The 13,335-nt window shown below is 48.3% G+C and overlaps 1 protein-coding gene across 14 annotated transcripts in view; it reads left to right on the top strand.

Annotated features, from left to right (window-relative positions):
• TENM4 (teneurin transmembrane protein 4) overlaps positions 1–13,335 on the top strand; it is a 1,513,397-nt gene that overhangs the window by 1,404,369 nt on the left and 95,693 nt on the right. For 11 of the 14 annotated variants that reach the window (XM_077341303.1, XM_077341304.1, XM_077341305.1 and 8 more), the window contains one exon: positions 12,351–12,377. The exons of the other annotated variants lie outside the window; for them this stretch is intronic. In XM_077341303.1, the coding sequence (XP_077197418.1) occupies positions 12,351–12,377 (27 nt within the window). The remainder of the gene's footprint in view (positions 1–12,350; positions 12,378–13,335) is intronic. 14 annotated transcript variants of the gene reach the window in all.

The following is a 13,335-nucleotide window of genomic DNA, read 5'->3' as shown; positions in this document are numbered from 1 at the left end:
TTTCGAAGAGAGTTGATGTCTCCCAAGCTTTTCCTTAAGAACCTCCTAAGAAAAGTTTCACTGGAGGAGGACACTAGTTTCGAAGAGAGTTGATGTCTCCCAAGCTTTTCCTTAAGAACCTCCTAAGAAAGGTTTCACTGGAGGAGGACACTAGTTTCGAAGAGAGTTGATGTCTCCCAAGCTTTTCCTTAAGAACCTCCTAAGAAAGGTTTCACTGGAGGAGGACACTAGTTTCGAAGAGAGGTGATGTCTCCCAAGCTTTTCCTTAAGAACCTCCTAAGAAAGAAGGTTTCACTGGAGGAAGACACTAGTTTCAAAGAGAGTTGGTGTCTCCCAAGCTTTTCCTTAAGAACCTCCTAAGAAAGAAGGTTTCACTGGAGGAAGACACTAGTTTCAAAGAGAGTTGGTGTCTCCCAAGCTTTTCCTTAAGAACCTCTTAAGAAAGAAGGTTTCACTGGAGAAGGACACTAGTTTCGAAGAGAGTTGATGTCTCCCAAGCTTTTCCTTAAGAACCTCCTAAGAAAAGTTTCACTGGAGGAGGACACTAGTTTCGAAGAGAGTTGATGTCTCCCAAGCTTTTCCTTAAGAACCTCCTAAGAAAGGTTTCACTGGAGGAGGACACTAGTTTCGAAGAGAGTTGATGTCTCCCAAGCTTTTCCTTAAGAACCTCCTAAGAAAGGTTTCACTGGAGGAGGACACTAGTTTCGAAGAGAGGTGATGTCTCCCAAGCTTTTCCTTAAGAACCTCCTAAGAAAGAAGGTTTCATTGAAGCAGAACACTAGTTTCGAAGAGAGGTGATGTCTCCCAAGCTTTTCCTTAAGAACCTCCCTAGAAAGAAGGTTTCATTGAAGCAGAACACTAGTTTCGAAGAGAGGTGATGTCTCCCAAGCTTTTCCTTAAGGACCTCCTAAGAAAGGTTTCACTGGAAGGGGACACTAGTTTCGAAGAGAGGTGATGTCTCCCAAGCTTTTCCTTAAGAACCTCCTAAGAAAGAAGGTTTCACTGGAGCAGGACACTAGTTTCGAAGAAAGTTGATATCAGTATGATCCACTGGTTATAGTAATAATAATGAATTTTAGTTTGTATCCAGCCATTCCCTAGTCAGCTCAGGGCAGGTGACAACTGACTTTAAAACAATAATAGAAATTTAAATTTAATTGTTAAAACATTTTTAAGCCCTCCTCCTCTTAACAGAGCTTTGTCGTTATTGGGGGGGGGCGGTTATAGTGGTGGATAGGTTCTCAGGCAGGGAGGACAGAGTCTTTTGGTCTTTAATCCTGGCTCAACCGTAGGCCTGGCGGAACGGCTGTTTTGCAGGCCCTCTGGAACTACGAAGGTGCTGACCTCACCAGGGAGAACATTTCACAGGGCCACAACTGAAAAAGCCCCAGTCCTGATTGAACCCAGTTTTACTGCCTTGAGGCCAGGGTCCTGAGCAGATTTTTAATTGCTCAGTCTTAATACTCTTGCGGGGCAGTTACCACAATGAGTACCCCCACATCTGGCGTTGTTGGTTAAATCCCATTTGGCTGCTGGGATGGAACCATGCATCTGTCTCCAACTCAGGTAGTTTGTCCCCCCCCCCTTCCCAATGCTGAATTACACTAAGTTAGTTCCACACCAAGTGTGTGTTTTCATTGGATCGTCTTATCACCAATCACGTGAAAGAAGTACGATCCACACTGCATTCCATGACGGGTCACCCCTTGTTCCGCTTAGCACTCCTCTCGTCTTTGCTTGCATGAAAGCTTCCACCTCTCTCTGATGAGGGCCAAACTTTCGCACAGGTGCGATCGGAAGTTTTGTGATGTCCTTCATCCCAGCTGTTTCTCGGATTCTCCTCCCTCATTATTTAGGTCATCTCCTTCCTTTTTGCTAGAGCATGCCTTCAGTGTAGTCCACTTGTTGAATTCTTCTCCTGCTGGTTCATTTGAGCAGTCCTTTGGCATCTACCCTTTCTCAGCCCTGAATCCAGCCACGTCATAAACTCACCTCCACCTGTTCCCGTGGCCCATCATACACTTTTTGACATGCTTCACCTGACTCATTGGGTAGCATGACAGCAGTCAAGGTTACCATTCTCTTAGAGAGAAACTTTAAAAAAAAGGGACAGGAATTCCAAGAGGAAGACAAATACATGGCAAATGGTTCTTTAATGAGGAGTAGGGAGGTCCCAGCCCTCCCCAGTACAAGGTCCAAATGGGAACAGATTCAGTCTTCTGTAGGGGATCTGCAAATTTTTTGAGATGTTCCCTGTAATATCTGGATAACAAGGTAGAAATACACATGGGAGGATATATATATAAGTAGGGGGGGAACCATGTGTTTCAATAACTCTTACTGTTAATAGATTAATTCCTATGGTCTTACTAGAGGTAAACCTTAAGTACGAAGAGAAGTTCATGTCTTCAGAGTTTGATATCATCGAAACAAGGCTAGACTCCCAGGTAATTCATATCATCGAATCAAGGCTAGAATCTCAGGTAATGCCGAGTTTCATTGTGAAACTTCTTCAGCTCTGAATTTTTTTTTTTATAAAGCTGAAGAAGTTTCTCACGAAACTAGTCATTACCTGGGAGGTTTAGCCTTGTTTTGATGATGTTACAGACTCTGAAGACAAGAACTTTTCTTTGTGCTTAATGTTTACCTCTAGTAGGAACATAGGGATTCTTCTGTCAACGGAAAGATTTGAGTCACATGTCCGTGCCCCCCACCACCAATATCTGAACAGCAGTCAGGATCAGCACAGTGGGAAAAGGCAGATACGATACCAGGATGGTACCTCTGGGTTTGTCCTCCGATAAGTCAAGAAACTAGAGAGAACCTCCTTTGTACTCCACTTTGCCATCCGACTGAACTCCCTTACCTAGTTGCTCGACCCTAAACAACAACTGCATCGATCAGGGGTGGGCAAACTGCGGCCCTCCAGATGTCCATGGACTACAATTCCCATGAGCCCCTGCTGGCAGGGGCTCATGGGGATTGTAGTCCATGGACATCTGGAGGGCCGCAGTTTGCCCACCCCTGGCATAGATCATAACAAAGTTTGCACCCACTGGCACCTTTAAGACCAAGAAACTTTTATTCAAGGCATAAGCTTTTGTGAGTATGGACACGTCTCCAGATTCAGGTGTGTAGACCATAAAGGGACGTCACAAACAAACAAAACAAAACAAAACACCCAGTTCTCTCGAAAAGCCAAAAGGGGTAGCAGTATTGGCGCAGATGAAAGGACATTGGCATAGAATCATACTGTGTGTCTGCGGTAAGCGTTTCCCTCATCCTCCTGTGATTTCCCCGCATGGTGACCTGCTCTTTTCAAGGATAATTCCGGATGTCTCATGCTCCCTGCCCGCATTCACCCTGAGCAATATAATGCCCTGTCATTGCCTTGTGCGTAGGTGTCATTGCTAGAAAGGGCCGACACAAGAGAAGGAAGCTTCTCTTAGCATTAACTGAACATCCTTTGCGGGGAGAAAAGGAAGAATCACTTCTTTAATTGCATCTTTTCAAGAGCCTGGCCTGCTTTGCTTGTCCCTATGAAGGGCAAAGTCACTAGCCTGTGGCCAGAACTAAACATTATGTGCAGTTCTGTGTCCCCTCTTCCTCTCTCTCTCTCTCAAAACTGTTTCCGTACTGGGAGCTTCACCGCCCTAGCTCCCGTGCAGGAGCACGAATCGGGGGCGTTTGAGGCACACGGGGCCAAATGCTTCCCCCGTGTGGGTGCAGGAAGAGGTGGGGCAAAGTTTTGATCAGGGGCGGTGTTGCCATGTTGTGAGATTCTCTGCCTGGCAAGTAGCACTCGGGGAAAGGACTGGGAGAGGGGTTTGCTCTCCAGCCTGCATCCCGGCATGAAACCTCCAGTGCGGAAACCGTCTCATTGAGTCGACAAAAGCACAACTTGTGGTCATCCTGTTTGTGAGATCACACCCCTCTCCCAGTCCTCTCCCCAACTGCTACCTGCCAGGCAGAGAATCTCACCACCCCTGATCAAAAGTTGGATACATTTGATTAGCAGCCAACAAATGAGAAGCGAAAAGTGATAATATTTTTACATCGCGCAAAATTCGTTTGTCCCATTCGTCGTCGTAAGATGTAGCGTCGGCCACTGGCTCAGGATGGCTTTAGAAGGCAAATTTGTGGGTGAGGTGTCTGTTGATAGTATTAGCCATAAAACCTCAATCGGTGGAATCCAGTCCACTTTTCTGCTTGTAGAAGAACGGAAGTCCCCATTGACTTCCAAAAGGGGGACAAGTTACAGCGGGTACCCATGACGGTCTACAATAGAACTGCTAGAATTGAGTCCCATAGGGTAGCAGTCCCCAACCTTTCTCAGGTCAGGGACCACCTCCGGAGTGAGGGAAGAGCCGACGGCCCAGGTGCTGCGAAAACGCGCACGCGCAATTGCCACGCATGCATGCTTTCGCCACCAGGTGGCGCTAACGTGCATGTGTGGCAACTTGCATGCACATTTTCGCCACTAGGGGCGCTAATGCACATGCGCGGCAACAGCGCGCATGTGCGTTTGCGTCACCGCCATGCTGGCGGCTGTGCCTGCCTCTTCCTTTCCTTCTTGCTGCCGGTGGGGGAAGGCAGGCGTGGCTGGCGATGGCCCGGTACCGTGGCCTTTGCAGCCCGCCACCGGGCCGCAGACTGGGGGTTGATGACCCCTGCCATAGGGCCTTGAAGACCAACAAGATTTTCAGGGTATGAGTATCTGAGAATCAGAGCTCCCTTTGTGAGATAAAATCTGGTACAGAGATCCTAGTCTGATGACTTGGACTCTCAAAAGCTTATACCACCCAAATCTTGTTGGCCTCTAAAGGTGCTAATAGACCTGAAACTAGCTGATGGAAAAAAGATGCTAAACAAGGTGGAAGGCTGATCAAGTGGAGTTATTTTTATGTCATATATTATTGGGAAGAGAGGAGGAGGAGGAGGACGTAGGGCTGCCATTTTCAGCAGCAGCAGCCGTAACAGTAGCTTAGTAGTTTATTTTCTCAGAGCTCATGGCACCTGTGCCAAAGTGCACCTGGTAGCCAGACTGGGGAAACAGGCAGTAGAACAGGTGTGATCTCTTACTGTATCCAGGCCCCCGGAGTCCTTCCACTCCTATGCAATTATTTCGGAAGGAAGCAGGAGGAAATTGGTCACAAGCCACATACGAGTCCCGGATTCCGCTGTAGCCATTTTTTTTTTAGACTCCCACTGTTCGACGCCTTGCAAGTTGGCTACCCATGCATGAGAGTGGTTGGGATGGCATTTCATGAGGCCAAGCGTAGCCTCTGCAAACGTTTGCCCATCCGGACATGGAGTGCCGTCGATGTAACTGAACGTTGCATTCAGTTCAGCGCGCACAAATTGTTCAGCCAATTGTGCGTGTTGCACATTGAAAATAAATAACTGGAGAGGACACTGCCAGGCCTCTCCTCTCCTCCAAAAGTACCAGAATTGATTTCCCTCGAAAAGCCACCATTTCCTTTGCAACTTGCATTAGAGCCAGTTTGGTGTAGTGGTTAGGAGTGCGGACTTCTAATCTGGCATGCCGGGTTCGATTCTGTACTCCCCCACATGCAGCCAGCTGGGTGACCTTGGTGTAGTCACAGCACTGATAAAACTGTTCTGATTGAGCAGTGATATCAGGGCTCTCTCAGCCTCACCCACCCCACAGGGTGTCTGTTGTGGGGAGAGGAAAGGGAAGGCGACTGTAAGCTGCTTTGAAGCTCCTTCGGGAAGAGAAAAGCGGCATAGAACAACCAACTCTTCTTCTTCTTCTTCTTCTTCTTCTTCTTCTTCTTCTTCTTCTTCTTCTTCTTCTTCTTCTAGAGCAGCGGTTCTCAACCTGGAGGTCGTGACCTCTGGGGGGGTCAACTGACCCTTTCCCCAGGGGTCGCTGCAGCGGCCTCCGGGACCCAAAGGGGATTGCAGAATTAGGAAGGTTGGGAACCACTTCATTAGAGTTTCCAAGAACTGATACCTGATCCTCTGCATCAGTCAGTACCTTCCTGGACCACGCGTGTCCAGACGGTAGGCAGAAAATCTCGTATTCGAAGTCATGGGCTTCAAAGGAAGTGCTGCAATCAAAAATTAAACGTCAGGGCAAGATGCTGGTTTCGTAGGCTCATTTCCATGAGGGAGGCAGATGAAGATGTAATCCCAGGCAGATGGAACGGCCCCGATCCTACAACTTTGCTGTAGAATTGGGAAGCATCACCGAGCCCGAAGTAGGAAAGCACTGAATTGTCAAAGGCTTTCATGGACAGAGTTAACTGGCTTTTATGGGTTTTCCAAGCTACACGGCCCTAGTCTGGTAGATTTAGGCCCCGACGTTTCACCCGTAACTATGGCTGGCATCTTTAGAGGTAGCACATGGAAAGACCTGGCGGAAGAGCTCCGTTTTACAGGCCCTGCGGAACTCTGGTAGCTCAGAGCCCTCAGATCTCTCAAGAGCTCATTCCACCAGGACCAGGACCGAAAAGGCCCTGGGACCTACAGTAGATTAGCCCCCACAGTGCGGATCGCCCTGCAGGGGGCATAAGGAGACAAGCGGTCCCTCAGATAGGCAGGACCCGCGCTGCAGATGGCCTTTAAAGGTCAGCACCAAAACCTTGGACCGGATCAGGGCCAGAACTGGCAAGCAATGCAGTTGCCTCAGCCCAGGCTGGATATGGGCCCTCCAAGATATACCAGAGAGGATTCTAGCAGCTGCATCCTGTACCAGCTGGTGTTTCTTGGGGACAAGGGTTGGCCCACGTAGAGCAACTTACAGAAGTCTAGTCTAGAGGTGACCATTGCATGGATTACACCTGTAGTTGTAAGACCTGTGGTAAAATTGCCTGTATCTGTTTGGTGCGTCTGGCACCAAGGTGTGAAACAATTCCGGTTCTGACTTCGTCCACACAAAGAACGTTTTGCTGAGTGCTCCAGCACACACTTTGTCACAAATCTGACACGTGGTGAATTTGTTCCTTAATTTTCTGACAGGATGATATGGACAACCAAACTCCCTTGGAGTGAGGGAGCTCACTGCTGTGAGCTATATCCTGGCAAATAGATGGGGAAGAAATAGAGATAGTGACAGATTTTATTTTCATGGGCTCCAAGATCACTGCAGATGGGGAAATTAAAAGACGCTTGCTCCTGGGGAGGAAAGCTATGTCAAATCTAGACAGCATCCTAAAAAGCAGAGACATCACAAGTGCGTCTAGTCAAGGCTATGATCTTCCCAGTTGCAATGTATGGCTCTGAAAGTTGGACCATAAGGAAGGCCGAGCGTCAAAGAATTGAGGCTTTTGAACTCTGGTGCTGGAGAAGACTCTTGCGAGTCCCTTGGACTGCAAGGCGAACAACCCGGTCAGTCCTAGAGGAGATCAGCCCTGACTGCTCCTTAGAAGGCCAGATCCTGAAGATGGAACTCCAATACTTTGTCCACCTCATGAGAAGGAAGGACTCCCTGGAGAAGAGCCTAATGCTGGGAGCGATCGAGGGCAAAAGAAGGGGACGACAGAGAATGAGGTGGATGGATGGAGTCACTGAAGCAGTCGGTGCGAACTTAAATGGACTCCGGGGAATGGTAGAGGACAGGAAGGCCTGGAGGATCATTGTCCATGGGGTCGCGATGGGTCGGACACGACTTCAACTAACAACAACAACAACAGCAAGGAGTTAAAGGGTCAAATTATTCATGACCGGACTGTAACTCTCCAGGTTTCCTTTTTGGTCCTTAAAAGCAGCTGAGGTGGCATCAAGTGTGGGTCAAGATACAAAACAGTTGCTAGGGAAGGGAGCCTAATATCCCCAAGTGCCGTGGCATTAACACATGGTAAATAACCCCCCCCCCCGAAGGGGTTTGTATTTAGTCCTTGAAGGTCAAAAAGACAGATATCCGTATTGTACTTCTCCATTTTCTCTAAAAGCGACCTTTGAGAGCCGATTTCAGTCAACGAAACAGCCAGAAGAGAAGTGCTCCAGGGCATGAACAAGTATCCCCTTCTTCCACAACACCGCACGTGCGCAAACACATTCACACACCAACAACATGTGAGGTCCGACATGGAATCTCACAGATGACTATACTCGACTGGCTTCCTGAAGGTACTGAACTTTTGGAAAGCTCTCCCCCTTTTCAGCCCTGGTTTTGGTCATTAATCTGCTCTCCCAACTTGCTTACAAATATGCATCTCCTGTTTTCGTTTACCGGCGAGATGCTGGAGGGGAGTCTAGACGCAAAAGGGCGGGGAGGTTTCTCCGGGTCACGGTCTTGCGTGTTGGGTGGTCTCCCACTGCCAAGGCAAGAGCAGAAGGGGGGGGGTGGCGAGGGAGGTGGGAGAAAGTCATCTGAGAGCCAGATTGAAAGGAGCGTGGGAAGGATGCCCAAATTTCTGGCAGGAGCCCTCCACAGCCCGAGCTCAGCATTGTAAATAAGAGCAAAGCACTTGGCAGGAAGGGAGTGAAAGGAGACGCAGCTTTCGCTGAAAAATCTTCCCTTGGCCCCAACAAGCGCATTTCCCTTTTGCTTCTGAAGTCAGCCGTCGACTTTTCTGAGGAGAAGGAGCTGTTTGCTCACACCACGGAGACGTCTGAGCCTCTTTCATGCTCTTGGCGTGACCTCGGATGAGCCGTTTGAGCGCTACTGAATCATTCAGCCTCTTCGTTCGGCCTCCCTCTTTGAGAGGTTAATTTGTCGTGGCAAAGCAGCGGTTCAGAGGCGGCCGAGAAAGTGCGTCCTCGTCGCTACCTCTGAGAACCATGCGAAACTTTTCCTAACACAAAGTACGTCGCCGGAGGCCTTTCAATGTGTCACATTTTGTCCTGGTGGCCAATGCCGTTTTCTCATATGCTGCCATCTTGAGGGGCCACCGTTGTGTCTTCTATTATTAAATAAGAGAGCGGTGGCATGCCACGACGTTGCAGAAGACTCATGGCGGTCATGGTTTTCAAGGCAGTAGATCAGGAGCGATAGCTTAGCTCGTCTTCTTCTGCATACCGACCCTGGTCTTCCTTGGTCATCACATAGAATCATAGAATCATAGAGTTGGAAGGGGCCACACAGGCCATCTAGTCCAACCCCCTGCTCAACGCAGGATCAGCCCTAAGCATCCTAAAGCATCCAAGAAAAGTGTGCATCCAACCTTTGCTTGAAGACTGCCAGTGAGGGGGAGCTCACCACCTCCTTAGGCAGCCTATTCCACTCCTGAACTACTCTGTGAAAATTTTGTTCCTGTCCAAGCCTGACCCAGATGGGTCAAGCTGTCCAGATCCTGTCAGATCTCAGAAGCTAAGCAGGGTCGGCCCTGGCTAGCGCTTGGAGGGGTGACCTCCCAGGAATACCAGGGTCGTGATGCATGGCAAACCACCTCTGTATTTATTTTTATTTTATTTATTATATATTTATATATCCCGCCCTTCCGGGAAGCTCAGGGCTGTTTACATAAAGCCTAGAAAATAACACAAGAAACAATTTATCACATATAGATAACCATAACATTAATACTACAATGCTGATAATTGTAACAATGGTAACAGTGCAAACAGGTCCAGGAATTAATGGATTTCAGGGGGGACGGAGGGAGCAGGGGCCCTGCAGATTTTGTTGGTTATACCAGGTCTCAAGAAAATGCCTGGTGGAGGAGCTCCCTTTTGCAGGCCCTGCGGAACTGTTTTAGCTCTGTCAGGGCCCTGATCTCCTCCGGGAGCTCATTCGTCCAAGTGGGGGCCAGGACTGAGAAGGCCCTGGCCCTGGTTGAGGCCAGGCGGACTTCTTTAGGGCCAGGGACCATTAGCTGGTTGGTGGTGGTAGAGTGTAGAGCTCTTTGAGGGCGTAGGCAGGGAGGCGGTCCCTCAGGTACACTGGGCCCTGACCGCGTATGGCCTTGAAGATAATTACCAGAACCTTTAGCCTGATCCGGAATTCAACTGGCAACCACTGCAGTTGGTAGAGAATGGTCCAACTAAACCATTTCTATATATGTCTCTTGCCTGGCTGCCGGTTAATCTTCAGATCTCCTGGTTACATGACACACCTGCCGGACAATAAATAATATGTAAATATATCAAGTTCTAAAGTTCATCCTAACCAGGGCTAATTCAGACTGTTATGTGTTCTAAAATAGCTGCTAATAATTGCATTTATGGCCCGCTTTTCTTCCATCCTGGAACTTCAGGTAGCTTAAACAGGGTTCTCGGGATGTCCCCTTATAGGGACGGGGCAGATACAGACCCACTTAGCTGCAACAAATTCACCGTAATGTTCGAGGGTTCCCTCAAACCAAACCCTGTTGTCACTTTGCATCCCGGGTGACCACTGATCGCAGGGGGAACTGCCGGATGGTTCTTTGGCTGCTTTATCTCCAGCTTTAGTAGACGAGAAAGAAATTTTCACGCTGGCGATGGCAAAAACTTTATTCAGACAATAGAACGAGTTCCTAGGTATAAAACCTCGTTTTTGTATTTATTTGTTTTTTAATTAGAGCCTCTTGTGGCGCAGAGTGGTAAGGCAGCAGACGTGCAGCCTGAAAGTTCTGCCCATGAGGCTGGGAGTTCGATCCCAGCAGCCGGCTCAAGGTCAACTCAGCCTTCCATCCTTCCGAGGTCGGTAAAATGAGGACCCAGCTTGCTGGGGGGTAAACGGTACTGCCTGGGGAAGGCACTGGCAAACCCGTATTGAGTCTGCCATGAAAACGCTGGAGGGCGTCACCCCAAGGGTCACACATGACTCGGTGCTTGCACAGGGGATACCTTTACCTTTACTTTTTATTTCTTAATTGGGTTTTTTTCAAGGATACTCACAAAGTCTTCAACACACTACCTTATATTTCATACCTTATATTTTAACCCATATATGGGTCTATTAATATCAAAGGTCCATGAAGGTAACTATCTTAAAATACAAAAATGAGGTTTTATACCTAGGAACTCGTTCTATTGTTTGAATAAAGTTTTTGCCATCGCCAGCTTGAAAATTTCTGTCTTGTCTGCTCATCTTCGGCTGAAGGGTCATCTCTGCTTATCTCCAGCTTTGGCAGGATTTAAAAGGCTAGATCTTGCATCCAAGTTACAGCTCCAGTGATGACTGACTGCATAGATCAGGTTTTCTCAACCAGAATTTCATGAAACCCTGGGGGTCTCTTGATGGCCCTGGAAGGGTTTCCTGAATGGGTGGGAGTTGATTACTTTTTAAATATATTTTTAAAATTTGTTAAACAGGTATCCGTGATATGACCATATATGGTCATGATGACCCGCCCACCCCAATGTCCCAAGATGGGCCTGGAGGGCTGGGAAGGGGAGGGGCTTGGGTGGGCGTGTCCACAGCTCTGCTTCCCAACCATATTCTGCGTGGTCATGCCACTCCCGAGGTTCCTCAAAGCCTGAAGGATGTTTCTCAGTGATAAAAAAGTTGAGAAACGTGTAGGGGGTTGGTAAAATCAGAGCCAGAGAGAAAATGCCTCTTGAGATCGACCTGGTTCACACACGCAGGGAAGCAAGGAGGCAAAATTGTCAGCTTCCTGCAGGGCCTGCAAGACGGAGCTCTTCCGCCAGGCGTACGGTTAAGGCCAGGGTGGGGTCCTGATATTCTGAGGACCCCCCCCCACACACACACACACACACACGGTTTTGTCAGTTATGGCACCTCACTCCCTGTGGTAGAAAGCTTGGCCTCTGGCTGGACGGGAAGGGAGGGTATAGGAATAACTAGAAGGCTTGTTTATCGCCTGCCGCCTTTGTGGCTACAAGGGAGGATTTTATGGGGTTTTATTGTGTTTTATTCTTTTATTGTTGTAAACCACCGCGAGCCCACTCGGAAAGCGCCGGTATATAAATTGAAATAAAATTAAAATAAAGAGAATAAAAACCGTAAAGCAACTGATGGAAAGAAGGGAAGGGAGGGGAAGGGGAAGGGGAAGGGAAAGGAAAGGAAAGGAAAGGAAAGGAAAGGAAAGGAAAGGAAAGGAAAGGAAAGGAAAGGAAAGGAAAGGGAATTGTAGTCCATGGACATCTGGAGGGCCGCAGTTTGACTACCCCTGCCCTATAAGATCTTTTAATCCCAGTTCTGTGCTTATCTTTCTCGCTACATCCGGAATGAACAGACAGGCGGAGAGCTCCCGGATCTCTGTCCATCTGGATTCCCTGTTTCTCCCCTTTCCCGTTTCCCTCGGTTTCCCGCTACCCCGTAAAGCTTGACCCGTCTGTTGTCATCGTCTCCCCCGGCTCTGCCCTCCCCTTTCCAGTGCTGCAATCTCCTTTCCTTTGTCTCCGTAGCCCCCGCACTGTCTTTGTACTAAGCTGTACTGACTCACTTGACTCAATCCTATTACTTTACATGTCCTGTCTTTTATCTTCCCCCCAAGCTCACTATCTGGATAAGGTAGTGAAAGGTATGGCGTTCTTCCTTCCTCTTTTTATCTCCCTTGTTTGTCGTTGTGGTCCAAATCTCAAGCCCCTTCCTCCCCTCCTGAAAAAAAAAAGCCCAAGTTGGACTTAGGTCACCCCTTTTCTCCATTCTCATTTTATTTTCCTGCCTAATGCCCGGAGAGGTTGCCTTCGGGGGGCATTTAGGCCGGGACACCAAAACACATCTTTGCAATGCCATCTTCCGATCACGCGCCGTCATCTTACACTAATTTCTCGTCACTGTTCCCTTGATCTTCTCCATCCCATTTCTCATTGTACACCGTCCCCCCACCCACCCACCCACACTCACCCACCCACCCACCCACCCACACGCAACCCTAGCCAGGAGAAAGGGGTAGAATTAACCACAGTCGTTGCAAAAATGTTTTAAACTTTGTTATTAAAAAAAAAGTGACGTGACCCAAGGGACGAAAGCGAGGTGAGTGCATTTTACAGTAAGAACTGAGGAGTTTGCTGGTTCTTGGTTATATGGAAGTTGTGTTGGGGTGCACATATAGGCCCCCCAGTTCTGTTTGGCCTTGAATTGTGGAGGAAGGCAAGAGCCACTGGGTTTAAATATCAACCATAGCATTCAGATCGTCAGTGAGTATAGTGAATTTAGAGTTCGATAGCAAAATTCAAATATTCATAAAGCTACATGCATTTTTTTAAAACCAAGTACTATTTTATATAGAGCCTCTTGTGGCGCAGAGTGGTAAGGCAGCAGACATGCAGTCTGAAAGCTCTACCCATGAGGCTGGGAGTTCGATCCCAGCAGCCGGCTCAAGGTTGACTCAGCCTTCCATCCTTCCGAGGTTGGTAAAATGAGGACCCAGCTTGCTGGGGGGTAAACGGTAATGATTGGGGAAGGTACTGGCAAACCACCCCGTATTGAGTCTGCCATGAAAACGCTAGAGGGCGTCACCCCAAGGGTCAGACATG

This window comes from Paroedura picta, chromosome 6 (assembly GCF_049243985.1).
Source record: "Paroedura picta isolate Pp20150507F chromosome 6, Ppicta_v3.0, whole genome shotgun sequence".
In the NCBI taxonomy this organism is placed as follows: Eukaryota; Metazoa; Chordata; class Lepidosauria; order Squamata; family Gekkonidae; genus Paroedura; species Paroedura picta.
The sequence above is the reverse complement of the archived record's forward strand: the minus strand, read 5'-3'. Positions and strand labels throughout refer to the sequence as shown.